At 54.6% G+C, this 13,550-nt stretch overlaps 1 protein-coding gene across 1 annotated transcript in view; it reads left to right on the top strand.

Moving 5' to 3' along the window:
• The first annotated feature begins 258 nt into the window (after nt 1–258).
• EPHB4 (EPH receptor B4) overlaps nt 259–13,550 on the top strand; it is a 48,877-nt gene continuing 35,585 nt past the window's right edge. Inside the window, exon 1 of the mRNA XM_029580749.1 lies at nt 259–1,219. Within this exon, the coding sequence (XP_029436609.1) occupies nt 1,159–1,219 (61 nt within the window). The 5' untranslated portion in view covers nt 259–1,158. The remainder of the gene's footprint in view (nt 1,220–13,550) is intronic.

Genomic DNA, 13,550 nt, shown 5'->3' with positions numbered 1-13,550 from the left:
TTTCTCCCCTCCGCGCGGACTAGCGCCGCAACCGCACTACTTTCTCCTGGAAGGAAGGGGCTGGGCAGGGAGCGGGGATCACCCGGCCAAAGCCAGACTTCGAATTCGCACCTCCCGAAAACGAATCCAACTCAGGGCACTGCCCCTTTAATAAAAAAAAAAAAACAACCTCTCTCCCTCGCACCACCAACAAAAGGGAGCCCCGCCCCCCTCGGCCGCTGCATTATTCATGAGGTGGTCCCAGAAAGGGGGCGTGGCCCGAGCAGATGCGCCGCCGAGGTCCGGACGCGGCTCTTCCCTTCCTAGTTCTGCGCTCTCCGGGCGGATTTGGTGGCGGGGAAAGGAGCGATCGCAGAGTTTTCATGTAAACCGGGGTGGGTTTTTGGTTTTGCAAACTTCCGTGCGCACCCGAAAAAAAAACTCTGGGAAACTTTGCCGCGACCGTCGATCCATAAACCTGCTCCATCTGGGACCACGAAAAAAACAAACCAAAAAACCCGAAACGTCAATGCAAAGCTCCAGAAGAGGAGGCAAGGAACCAAGAAGGGATTTTAATTCTTCTCCTTATTATTATTATTGTCAGAGTGTGGGGGAGATCCGAGCCAAGGACGCGGCACTCGCCTCTCTTCCTTTTTATTCCATGTTTCTGAATTTTGCACTTCTACTAAGACGCCTCGCCGCCGGGGTTGCGTCCCCCGTCAAAGATCCGAGTCGCAGGTTGGAAATTTGGAACGGAAAAGTGAAGGACAGCGTCTGACAAAACTTGGGAGGGGGTGGGGGGAGATGCAGATCGGCTCTGGTTTAATCCCCGGCCTTCTTTTTGCCCGCTGCAATTAGAATTCATTTTAAATTATTCTAACTTTTTTTTTTTTTTTTTTTGCATGCTTGCACCGCCGGTGATGCTTTGAAACCCCCACATCTCATCCACACCACCCCCTTCCCTCTTGCTCGCAAACTCTGCATCCCCTGGGGGGTGGGTGGCCAGAACCGGGAGCGTCTCAGACGTGGATGGAATAACGGTTGATCTTTGAGACATTTCTTTTCTTAAAAAAAACAAAAAACATTATATATCATTTTTTTTTTCTGCTGCTCTTGGAGGCGGGGAGGTTTGCATTGTTTTCGGCCTCCCCCTCCCAGCCCTGGCGCTCAGCTTCAGCCATGCCCGCTGCTGCCTGCTGGGCGCTCCTGCTCTGGGCGCCCCTCTTCCATGCCTTGGAAGGTAAGTGCCTCTTATACCGTAATATATGTGTGTGGTGGGGGAGGGGGGGGGGGTTGTCTGGCTATTTTTATCGATGCACGTTCGCCCTTGCACGACACACAACACGGGGCACACACAAGTTCTGCGTGATTCCTGCTGAAAGTGGTAACATTCAAATATGTTTCGTAAGGCACAGGCAGGGCCAGGTGTCTCGCTGCCTTTTATAGAAGCGACTCGTGATTTCTTAGAGAGATTGATTTTTGTGTCTGTGTTGGCCAACCCGAGTTTCTGGCACTTTTCCCGTGCAAATAATTGTGTGTGTGTGCCGTCAGCTCTCGTGGGCAGGGATGTCTGCCCGAAATCAAACAATGCCGCACCACTTTTTGGAAAGGCAGGCGAAAAATCCCACAATAATTGTTATTGTATAGAGTTAATTGGCTTTCAAAAAAAAAAGGCTTCTTCTCCTCTTAGTAGCAGCCGGATTCCCTGTGATTTCTCTCATCTCTCTGTGGATCCCTTGTTTCTTGTTGTTTTTGTTGTTGTTTCGTTTTAAATCGTTTTCGGCTCTTGTGTGCGCGTAATGTTGACCGTAAGTAAATGCAGCGAGATGAAGCGTGGCGGCCGCTGGGTATGTTAGGCTTGCGTTAAAACGATCAGTCCCCGTGCGTTTTTGAGGACTGGGGAGAAACTTGCTTTTTTTTTTTCCGAAATGAAGAGGTGGGTGCCGGGGAAGGATTTGATCTGTTCGGGTCCTGATGGTTTTCCCCATTTTTTAAATTTTGCTTTAAATATTATTATTTTGCAAGGGGGAAACACTATATAACGCACTCCAGTTTCCGATCGTTTTTTATTTTGTCCTTCCTCCCCCCCCTTTTTTTTTTTTAATTTCCAACTTTGATTTTCCTTTTCTTCTTAACCGCTTTCTTTGCGTCCTACCTCCTAGTTCTCCCCTCCCTCCTCCTCCTCTTAATTCTCCTTTTCTTAAAGGATCTCTTTATCCAGGGCTTTGCTAATAATCTCTCGGAAGCCGAGTCTCTCTTCTCTTGGAATCTCTTCCCTAATTTTATCTCCTCCCCATCCTCCTTTTATTTTATTGCCCTGTGTCCCCTCTCCAGGGTTGCCCAGACAGAGCAAGGGAATTTGTTGTGTGTGAACCTAAATCCTCATTCAAAAACGGATTAAGTTCCCCCAGATTTCACGTTTAGGATTTCACTTTTCCTTTTTCTCTCTTAAATCCGGGAAGGGTTAACTTTTTTTTTTCTTTTTGTAGGGGGGGACACGGAAAAATGCAATCAGAATTCAGACGGCTTATAGGGAAGGACATTTTTGTCAACTTTTGTCTTGTTCATGTTTCTTTTTCGCTACACTTTTTTCTTCTCCATCAGAAATACCCCCCACCCTCCCCCTGCTTTTTTTTTTTTTTTTTTTAAAGAAAATAAGAGCCCAGAATAATCCGACTTTTTTTTTTTCCTCTAAGTTTTCTACTTTTTCTACCTTGTGGCCTCACAGGGAGTTTGCCTTGAAGGCCACCGGAGCATGTAATATGTGAATTGAATTATTTTTCCCCCTCTATTGTGCTGGCTCTGGCTTCCCCCTAGGAACCATTATTTAAAAAAAAAAAAAAAAAAGGAAATTTGTGAAGGACTGGAATCAGGTGAAGGGGAAAAAGCTTCTTTAAGAGTCAGCGGCATCAGTTAAAACATCGCCAAACTTATTTGCCCAGCAGAGGAAAGGGACTCCTTAAGTTTCCCTCCCCTCTTTCCGCCTTTGAATTTTTGTGTGGTTTTCTGAGTGGGTATTTGGGGAGGGGGGGGGGCAGCCTGATGGCTTAGCCGGGGGAGGCTGCAGGCTGCCATCTGCAGGGACCTGGGATTTGGCTGCCCCGGGCCAGTCGGGCCCTGACTGCCCCTGGGGGGGGGGGAAGGGAGTCAGTGTAAGATGCTGCCACCTAGTGGCCCACGATTGCAGGGCTCTGGAATTGGGCCCCTGGTACGTGACCCCCCCCCCCCCCCCCCCCCCCCCCCGGCTGAGCGGGCCAGGATGAGTTGGAAGGGGATGCAAAATAGATACAGCCCGAGGAGGTGCGAGCCAGCGATGGCTCAGGGCCTGCTTCTCATTCAGCTGGAAGTCCCGAGCCGCAGGAGGAGGAGGAAACCAATAGGCCATAGCCCCTCTCACGTTTACCAACGCAAGTGAATTGGGGGGATGCTGCTGTGCCGATTGTCATCAGGGCTCCAGCCGCCTCGTGCGGGCAACCACAGCGGTGCGCTTAGAGCATGAATGCAGCACAGATAACCGAAGAACGCCTCCTCACCAGAGCCCCGCGCAGGCATCTCACATCGCTTCGCTTCAAGCATGGACGCGGAGCAGACGGATGAGGCACAGGTTTCCACAGAGCTTCACGCAGGGGCCGCCTTGATCCCTGGAAAGTGCAGGTTTCCGTCAGAGCTCCATGCAGGGCTTGTGCCGGTCCATTAAAAAGCGTGAACGCAGCACGGACGGCGGAAGAGCAGCTCTTCGCCCGGTTTCAAACCGATTTATATAATGAAACATGAATACAGCACGGACAGGTGAAGAGGGAATAGTTCCGGGGGGGGGGATTGCCTCCGTATGTGTTAAATGTTAGCTACAAAAGGAGGCCAAAAGGGAGAGCGCTTGGTGCTGGAGAGAGCCCAGGGGCCATAAATCACCCCCAGCTGTTGTGTGGTTACTTTAGACTCAAGGAGAAGAGATTGTTTGTTTGTGACTTTGACCATGGTTTCTGCCTGGAAGGTGCTTTGTCCGTGTGTCAAGGCCTGGGCCTTCTCTTCCTTCCTCTCTCCCCTGTAGGTCTGAAGTTGGAGCGCTTGCTTTAGAAATCCCAGGAGCCGGCTCCCACCGGCTTTCTGACCACAAAATGGGACTGTGAGTGTGTGTGTGAGTGTGTGTGTGAGTGTGTGTGTGAGTGTGTGTGAGTGTGTGTGAGTGTGAGTGAGTGTGAGTGAGTGAGTGTGTGAGTGAGTGTGAGTGTGTGAGTATGAGTGTGTGAGTGTGTGTGAGTGAGTGTGTGAGTGAGTGTGTGTGTGTGTTTTCTTCAGCGTTTAGGCCTAGGCCTTCCCTTGAACTTCTCCTCCTAGCGGTTCTGACTAATGGGAAAATCAGCCAGGGCTTAGCTGAGCTGTGCCCTTGCCCTGTGTGCTTGTCCATGCCTTGGGACTGGTTGCCCCACACGGCAGCTGGAACAAGCTCCTTTCCCCAAGGTTAAGTCTCTGAACCTCTCCGTGCCTTACAGACCTTTCACACAGAGAGTGAAAAAGAGAGAAGGGGGAAATCATTTAATGAAGGCCGCCTTCTGATTGAGTTTTAAGAGCTCAGTGAGAGCTTCAGGCATTGTCTCAGCCTCCGCAGATCTCCCTGGCCGTCAGCGATTCAGATTTCAGTCCGGTCCCCGGACGGACAGTTTGTCCCTGTGTTGCCGAAATACCACCCGAAGTGGTAAAGTGAAAGAATTGCAGGGAAGGGAAGAGAGAGAGGACAGAGACTCCTCCCTGGTTGTGGTGCCGGGGGGGCGAGAGGATGCAACACGTTTTCCTGCTCTCTCTCTCCTGTTGCCTCCCCAGCATTCGACAGATTTTCCTGCTCATCCTTCTGCGGGGGGTGGAAGGCTCTGATTTTCTCTCCCTCTCTCTTTGGGGAAATGTGCATCTTTTTACCTTGTTTGTATTTTGCACAGTACAGGAGTACTGTAATGTGGCAGGTACAGGAGTACCTAAGCTTGAGGAGTGGTTGAGAGTCTGGCAGGTAAGATTTAATGCTTAGAAAGTGCTCCGGGGCTCCAAAAACCCAAAGGAGCGATTCGGTGTGCCACAGGGGTGATCATATCCAACGACCTTAAGGCGGCCAAACAGGTGGATAAGGCAAGAACAAAAAGCTAGAAGGATGCTTGGGCGCATAGCGAGAAGAAATATCCTCCGTACATCTCCGGTGCGACCTCACTTGCAATTCTGCGCACAGGCCTGGAGGCCACACCCACGAAGGGACGCAAACAGGATGGAGTCGGCCTTCAGCCTAAAGCATACGGGGACAGCCTTGAAGATCTACTTACGCCTACCCTGGAGGAAAAGTGGGATGGGGCGATATGATAGAGGCATCCAAATAAATCCAAATACACCGGAGAACGGGCCTCTTCCACGGGTAGGAGGCTCTGGAGCGAGGGGTCGTGGGACGAGGGTGAAAGGAGTAATCTAAGGAAATATTTATTTACAGAAAAGAGTGGTGGACAGTGGTAGTGGTGGTGGAGATAAGGACAGTATCCGACTTCGAGCACAGAGGATCTCTGAGGGAGGAGAGGAAGGGGCTGTGGAGCTGAGCAGGCGATGTGGATGCTCTTTATCTGCCATCGTGTTCTGTGTTTCTCTTTCTCCAGGTTTGCACCGCAGGGCACAGTTTTGGCTCCTTGGGGTTCCCGGTTCAGTTTCAGGCCTTCATGTTTCTGTTTCTAATTTTGGGAGAGGATCTGCCTGTGCTCCGTGCTGGCGTGTGAATTCTGTTTAGGGATCTTTAGCGGTTCAGCTTGTTCTGTTTTCCCCAATAGGTGGTGTACCGGTGTTCTAGGACCCGGTGTAATATTGGCATTGCTGCTTTTCATAGGCGGGGTTGTTACGGTGCAGGATCTGGCCGTTAGTGCCGTTGTGGTATGATAGGTTTGCCGAGCAGGATTTTGTTCTGACCCAGAAGGCCTGGCAGTGGAGGGCGTTTGTCGCGCTGCTACCTGAGACAGCACAGTAGCACAGCAGATGATGGTAAAACCATCTCATGCCAGCCCAGGCTATTCCAGATGAGGGTCTCTGTCAGCCTGCAGCTTATTGCCCCTTAAATATCCAGGTCAAACAGCTGGCCCCAGCATCTCTCCTCCCACCCTGCGCTCCTACAAGGGAGCTTCCAACCTCGCAGCAGGCCCCGCTGTCCTCTCCTCTGCTGGAGTTTGCAAAACTTGCCTGCATGAGACCTCGCGCGATCGGCTGCGTTGCCCCTAAAATATGGAAAAAGTTGCCGCCTTGAAACTTCTTACTTCACCTTCTGGAAAAAAAGGAAATCTAAGCTGGGCCATCCAACCAGGTTTTTTCCTCGATCCTGCGGCACAGGTGCCTCCTGCTCCCAGCTCTTCCTCGGCGCGTAGGCATTATTTACATCCACGCTAAGGACTGAAATCTGCCTCATATCCACGCATTAAGCACGCGCCGCGGCACTTTTATCTGTTCCTGTAATCTGCCTTGTGACTAACTGAGGGAAAGGTGAAACAGCAACTATATAAATGTCAAGTCGCTTTGATTGCCTTCCCTGTTTGGTCCGATGCTTTATCTCAGGGGTGCGTTGTATCTTACAAATGATGCAATAAATAACAAGATCCCTCAGAAAAGAATGCCTCAAAATTACACTGAGCATTAATAGCCGGGTGTCCTTGCGATGCCCGGAGATAAGCCAAACCGTTACTAGTGATCCCTCGAGTGCAACAGTAAAGCCAAGATCAGGAAGGTTCAGGGCATCTCGGTCTCGAACAGGGCCCGAGAGAGGGAGCAAGACGCAGCAGCTCGGGAAGGCCGTGCCAGGCAGCACAGAGGGCCCGTAGGGACTGGCCTTGTAGCATTTCGGCGAGCCATCTTCAGCAGGTCGGCCGGGCGCCTGGTCCGGGTGCACTGTGCATTTTGGAAAGCCGCGTGCGGAGGCAACCTGCCACCAACTCGCTTTACCCAGTCCACCCCCACTAATCGTGCACAGACATTCCCTTCTCCCCCCCTCCCAATAACCCGATTTTTCGCGGGTGCCTCAGGGTACAACGTTACCTTACCAGTGTGCACAGTGAGCGCTCTTAATGTCAAGCCAAGCTCTGCGTGGCCTGGGCTGTGCTCTCATTCTTGGTGGAGATTTTTGTTTGTTTTTTACTTTTTTGCTGGAAATTGTGACAATGTTTGTGATTTCCAGATTCACCCGGAGGGCTCCGGATTTGCAGCAGGTCTCCAGGTTTAGGCCTTCCGGAGTTGAAGATTAAATGACCCCCAGATCCTCTGCGTACGGCGAGCGTTTGATCTCCGAGTCGGGTTCAGTCCTGAGGTTGGGGAGGTCATGGGGGAAGATATTAGAGGGGGGAGGGGACTGAGGTTGAGACCCTGCCCGTCTCTCTCGCTCTTAGGGGCCGGTGAGTCACCTCCGGCTCGGCCCGCAAGTTACTGAAACACAAAATGGTGAGGGCGAGTAAAGGCTGCAGGAGAAGACTCACAGAAGCGCCGGAGACGTAGTCAGAATTTGCAAGGGGGCTTGCTCTCCTTCCAGGGCGGCTTGCTGGCTTTCTTGCTGGGCGACGCTGTTTCCTGTGGTGTGGCGTGTGTGTGTGTGTGTTGATTAACCAAGTATTAATTAGTTCGGCGAGCAGGGGAGTGCGTTACAGACTTCCCGCGGAGCACGCGGTCAGGGGTCGGCATGGGGTGCTGGCACAGGAGGGGAAAGGAGCCAACCTCCACCACCCCTCCCCCCCCAGTAGAGAGGATGGGGAACTCCAGAGAAATAGGAACTGAGCCGGCACATCTGGAATGAGGTCTGAGGCCCCGTCGGCCTGGGGTGGGGACGGAGTGCACATCTGGAATTGGGAAGGTAGGGAGGCGTAACATCGGGGGGGGGGGGGATGGCTACGGGTGGGCAACGAGCCGCCTTTTGACGGCCTCCTGGAGGCACAGCTGGTATCAGTTTGTGTGAGGCTTTCTGGATACTTCGCACGCGTGCCAGAAGGACATTCCGGCCTTCTCACCAGCCGGCATCCTTGGGGCTCTCCCCAGCAGCTTCCCCACTGGGATGCTGTCTCCGGTGCCGCCCAGTATAGCGGACCTGACGGTGGGGGATGATGGAGCCATCTGGAGCAGATCGGCCTCACCGTTGGGGACCCGAGCCGCCGAGCCGGCCATGCATCGAGTGCGTCGCACGAGCGCGTAGCGCCGCGACAGTCCGTGCTGTGGCTCGGCTCTTCTGTGGGGCAGCACTACACTGCGGCACTACATTCCCTCAAGAGAAAAAATAACCGCTGCCTTTAAAAGTCACTGCAGGGCAGACTTTGCGCATATGCCTTGCGGGAGGGGCACCCTGCGCTCCCGGGTCCCCCGCACGGGCACAGGGATGTGAGCCGCTTGAAAACACCGCCGTTTGGGATAAGAGAGGAGGCCGGGGCCTGTGGATGATGGAGCAGTTGGTTCTTCGCGGGCGTTCCCGTCCTTGCTGAGGCCTGCTGTAGTCGTGACTTGTTTGCGTGGCGCTCCTGGACGGGGATGGGGGCGGAGCTCTTGGTTGGGACTTCCCCGGCCCAGTGAATTGCCCCCCCCCCCCCCCCCCCCGTTGGGAGAGATTCCCCCGATCTCTTTAAACAAGCCACAGATTCTGGGCTCCAGGAAGCCGCTGGGTTTAATTCCAGGCCTCGCCCCTCGCGGCCCGTGTGACGAGCTCCTCCGAGCTCGGGCGGGCGTGGCGGGTCCCCAGCCCGGAGCCCGGTCTTCCAAATCCCTTTTTTGAATTCACGGGCACGGACCGGGTGGCGTCGGCGGCAGGGGGCCAAGTCGCGCGAAACCGCTTCCCTTTAATTGGGGAGGTGATCCTGTCAAAGGCCGGCGCTCGAGTTACTCATGCGACCGGGGAAAACCCCCTCTCTGTGCTCTGGCGCCTTCTTTCCAAGGGACGACGCCGAAGCCCGTCAGGAGAAGGGGGGAACGTGAGAGTGGGGGGGCCTGGCGCCTGGGCGATTCCCCCCCCCCCCTCGCCCGCTCTGGAAGCTGCCGTGGGCTGGCGTTCAGGCCACGTGTCGGCCTCCCTGGCCGCTCCTCGCAGGCGGCGAGAGACATCGTCCCGGGTGGGGGAGGAGGGGGTCCTTCTCGTTGCTGGCGAGGTGGCTCCTCCCGGCCCGGACTGCCGTAGGATTAAGTCCAAAACGTCCTTCGCGCGTGTGAGGGCGAAAACTGGCGGATCTGCCCCCACCACCCACCCGCCAAAGTGTCGTCCCCTTGCCTGCGGTGACATGAACAGCATCGTTAATCTCAATTAAACCTCAGCAAGACACAAAAAAAAGCAAACTCCTGCCCTGTATAAACAGGGGCAGGCCAAACTGAATGAAAAGCGGGGTGCCCGATGTCAGCTCGGGGCTCTCTCCCCCCCCCCCCCCCGACGGGGGAGGGGGGGGGCGTTATTGGGGGGTGCGATGGGATGGTCGGACCGGAGGGGGAATATTAAAAAAAAAACCCCAAAAACCCGCTAAGCTCCGAGGCCGGGTCTGAAGATCAGGAAGGAAATGTTTTGGGGTTTGTTTTTTTTTTAAATTTTCGTCACTGTGGCGAAGAGCGGGCTGCGGACGTGCGGCCTGTGTTGCTGCCTCCCAGCTCGTCGCAGAAGACCGGGTGCTTCTCTGGCCGCCCCTCGGCCTGACCAGTTACGGGATCTCCATTTCTCTAAGCCGACTGAGGCAATGTTTGCTGGGGAGGCCCCCTCCGCCCACCTCTCCTAATGCTTTTCAGCACATGAAACCTCTTCTTCTTCTTCTCCTTTTTATAATTGTCTTGTGCTTTTCTAGAAAAAAAGAAAAGCAAAATGTTTCCCCTCTGTGGACTTTCTTCTAATACTTTTTGTTTTATAAGGGAAAACATAAAACACTAAGACTCCTTTATGGCGAGAAGGAAGATGAGTGACACGGAGTTGTACGTCTGCTGCCAAATTTGTGGCCGGGAGAGAGCTAGCAGGCAAATGTTTCCTGTCATCTCCCTTTTTAAGTTGTTTTTGTAAAAGTAGCCCGGGCACCGCTCGCAGTCTCCCAGCTGCTGCCTTCGGAGCACGGTGCCCGTGGAAGGCCTGTGCGGAGCAGCTTTACTGCTGGGCCAGCGTCCGGTTTCAAACGCCGAGGACGGGCATGCCGTCAACTTGCCTGCTGTGAGAGTTGGCAGGGTGGGCAGAGGGGCAGCGAAAGTGCTGCTAGATGCCAGAGATGACTGCCTGCATGCTTGTGACGTGCTGAACCTGTGAAAACCATCCAGTCCTAGAGGTGTCAGGCTCTGTGTCCCTGCACCCATCCCCTGGGTCCCCCAGTCCTAGAGGTGTCAGGCTCTGTGTCCCTGCGCCCATCCCCTGGGTCCCCCAGTCCTAGAGGTGTCAGGCTCCGTGTCCCTGTGCCCATCTCCTGGGTCCTCCAGTCCTAGAGGTGTCAGGCTCTGTGTCCCCATATCCATCCCATAAGCCTCCAGTCCTAGAGGTGTCAGGCTCTGTGTCCCTGCACCCATCCCCTGGGTCCCCCAGTCCTAGAGGTGTCAGGCTCTGTGTCCCTGCACCCATCCCCTGGGTCCCCCAGTCCTAGAGGTGTCAGGCTCTGTGTCCCTGTGCCCATCTCCTGGGTCCTCCAGTCCTAGAGGTGTCAGGCTCTGTGTCCCCATATCCATCCCATAAGCCTCCAGTCCTAGAGGTGTCAGGCTCTGTGTCCCTGCACCCATCCCCTGGGTCCCCCAGTCCTAGAGGTGACAGGCTCCGTGTCCCTGTGCCCATCCCATAAGCCTCCAGTCCTAGAGGTGACCCACTCCGTGTCCCTGTGCCCATCCCCTGAGCCCTCCAGTCCTAGAGGTGACGTTGCATATTTCTCTGGGTGCTAATTGTGGGTTATTACTGGGGTAGATTTTCCTTCCAAACAAGTTCTGCTTATATAAATGGGACAGGAGCAGCCATTAAGTTAACTGCGCCCCTCTCACCTGTAATTAGCATCTTCTCAGGGGGTCTTCGGCCTCCTGATAGAGGGTGCAGTAGAAATCCTTCAGCTGTGTGCGGGCATCGCTTTTTCCACAGGAACGTCCCGCTGGCTCTGTGCTGGGCACACGGCAGGGACTGGAACTCATCTGTGCCCCAGCACCAGGTATTCCCCTGTTAGCCTATGAGATAGAGGAACTGGGATTTACAATTTCTGGCTTGAATTGTTCTGAATGGGCCTTCTTTCTCAGATTGGGTCCGGTCACTTTCTGACCGCCTCCCCCTCTCCCCTCGGCTTCCCATGCCAGGAGGTGGCCTGCTGGGAAAATCCCAAACCGGTAGAGATCCCCCCCTCCCCCCACCAAATCAAGTCCGTGCCAAAGCAAAACCAGAAATAACCTTTTTTTCTTTTTTTTTTTTTATGGCAGACCCCAGGGAAGAGGGGGCCATGGCTGACAGATGTTGGACAGTTGGGGGTCTGACGGGGATGGGGGCGAAGGGAGAGCCAGAAAGGGGGATGACCAAGCTCGCCAACATCCAGGGTGCTGCGCACTGGCCCAGGGGTAAGGCGATGCCCTGGTACTGTGTTTTGCGTTTCCTCCCAGTCGTGGGAGGGAGCTTGTCTCTGGGGGGTTCGGGGGTTCTTCCTGCTCCGTCTCTGCCCTCACCTTGGCCCAGATTTTGTTTCTGGATTCCCGGCAGCTGCCTTTGGGGCTGGTTCAGCTATCCTGGCTCCTGTAATTATGGCTGGCAGAGACCACTGTGGTTAACGGCGCCCAGAACTGTTGCATTTCCCAGAAACTTTCGCTCTCTCTCTCTCTCTCTCCGTCCGTGTGTTTGCTCTCTTAAGTTCTGAGGCTGAAACCTGGGCTGGCGCAGCCCATCTCGGGCGATCTAGCACCTCTACCTCCAGCTCCGCGTGCACCCCTGCACCTGTTCCCCTCTTACGCTGTAAGCTCTCTGGGGATGGGACTCTCTCCTGCCCTTCCAGACTCCCCTTCGGGATGTCTCCCATATGCACGCTCTTTCCCTGCAGGTTATGCCCGCCTTGCTCCACCCTCCCACCCCCGCTCCACCCCGTACACTGTCGTTGTGCAAGCTGGGAGAACAAAGCTTGGCCTTGCCCCCTGAGGACGAAATAAAGCCACCAGGGAACCTCTTGGCTCGGTTCCTGCTCTTTCCTGCAAGATTTCTGGTAACGTTTCGGGTTTCCTGGTCTGCCTGTAAGACCGCCAGCAGAGACAGCCAAAACCCCAAAGAAACCAGACAAGACCGACTGCCTAGAAAAATACCCATCTATCCCGCCCGCCCCTCCGAAGCCACAGCCCTGCAGAGCTGGGTAACCCTGCGGGGGTCGTGCCCTTCCTGTGGCGGGCCGGCGCGGTCTCGCAGCTCTGCGCTGCGCCTTCGTTGGGGGTTTCCCATGCTTTGGCACTCTTCCCCGGTGTGAGGGTTTGGCACAGGGCCCCCCCCTCTTCTGCAGAGGTACAGGACAGGTCTCGGGCTGACAATGGGCCATTGTCCACCTGCAGCCCAGCAGGTTCCTTCAGGTGAGCTGCAGGCCCAGGGGAGTGCGGTGGAGGGAGCGGCAGGGCCCCCCCCCACCCTGCCTCCCGGGCTCCGGTTGATGTTGGCAGGCCCTCTGGCCTCTCTTTCTCTTTTGTGCCAAGGGCTCCATCGGCTCCTGCAGTCTGTGCCCGGGTCTGCACTGGTGTGGCGTGAGGTTTACTTCTATGGGTGCCGGGTGTTCCCGCCTTAGAAGAGCGGAAATCATTTTGGTCTGAGCATGGGGAGGTTAAGTGAAGAGTTCACTTAACCTCCCCTCTGGGTGTCTCCCGAGGTCTTCCTTCAGCTGTTTGTGCTGTATTCAGACTTTGGATGTCTCAGGGTGCTAATTTGGAAGTCTCTTGGCAGCTGGGGCTCTCTCCTCCTGTCTTGTGAAGAGAATATTTAGGTTTATAACCATTTTTCTTTTTTAGGTGGTGTCATTACAGTCAAATGTTTATGGCTAGATTAGTTAGACAGGGGTTGATGTCTGAAGGCCCCTTTTAAGCATTTGACTTTTGAGCTTTGCTGGGTGGTCTGTTTAATGGTCTCGAAGGCCATTGATCCTCCTCTCTGGCCAGGAATCGGAAAGAAGGCGAGTTTCAAAGGACCGCAAGTGGCTTTGCTTAGAATTTAAGTCTCTCTTGCTATCAGCCGGGCCATTAAGAGCGTGCAATGATTTAATGCACGGCACTCTTGAGGGGGGTGAAAAACAAACAAACCACAAGTTCACCCCCTCACTGCAGCTTTCCCAGGAGCTGGAGCAGAAGGAACATTGAAGGGTGACAGCGCCATCTAATGAGCGAAACCACAGCCTCTCAGCCCTCACTGCAGCTTTCCCAGGAGCTGGAGCAGAAGGAACATTGAAGGGTGACAGCGCCATCTAATGAGCGAAACCACAGCCTCTCAGCCCTCACTGCAGCTTTCCCAGGGCTTCTCGGTCATAATCAGAGCCTTGGGCTGACAGTAGAGGCCGGGCTCCCCCCCCACCCGGAGAGACGGAGCCGGGCTCCGAGTGCGTGTTCTGGCCGGCCTGCAAGCTTCGGTTTATGGGAGGGCAGGCGGGGCGCGT

The sequence above is a fragment of the Rhinatrema bivittatum genome, chromosome 16 (genome assembly GCF_901001135.1).
Source record: "Rhinatrema bivittatum chromosome 16, aRhiBiv1.1, whole genome shotgun sequence".
Lineage (NCBI taxonomy): Eukaryota > Metazoa > Chordata > Amphibia > Gymnophiona > Rhinatrematidae > Rhinatrema > Rhinatrema bivittatum.
This window is presented reverse-complemented; position numbering and strand designations above follow the sequence as displayed.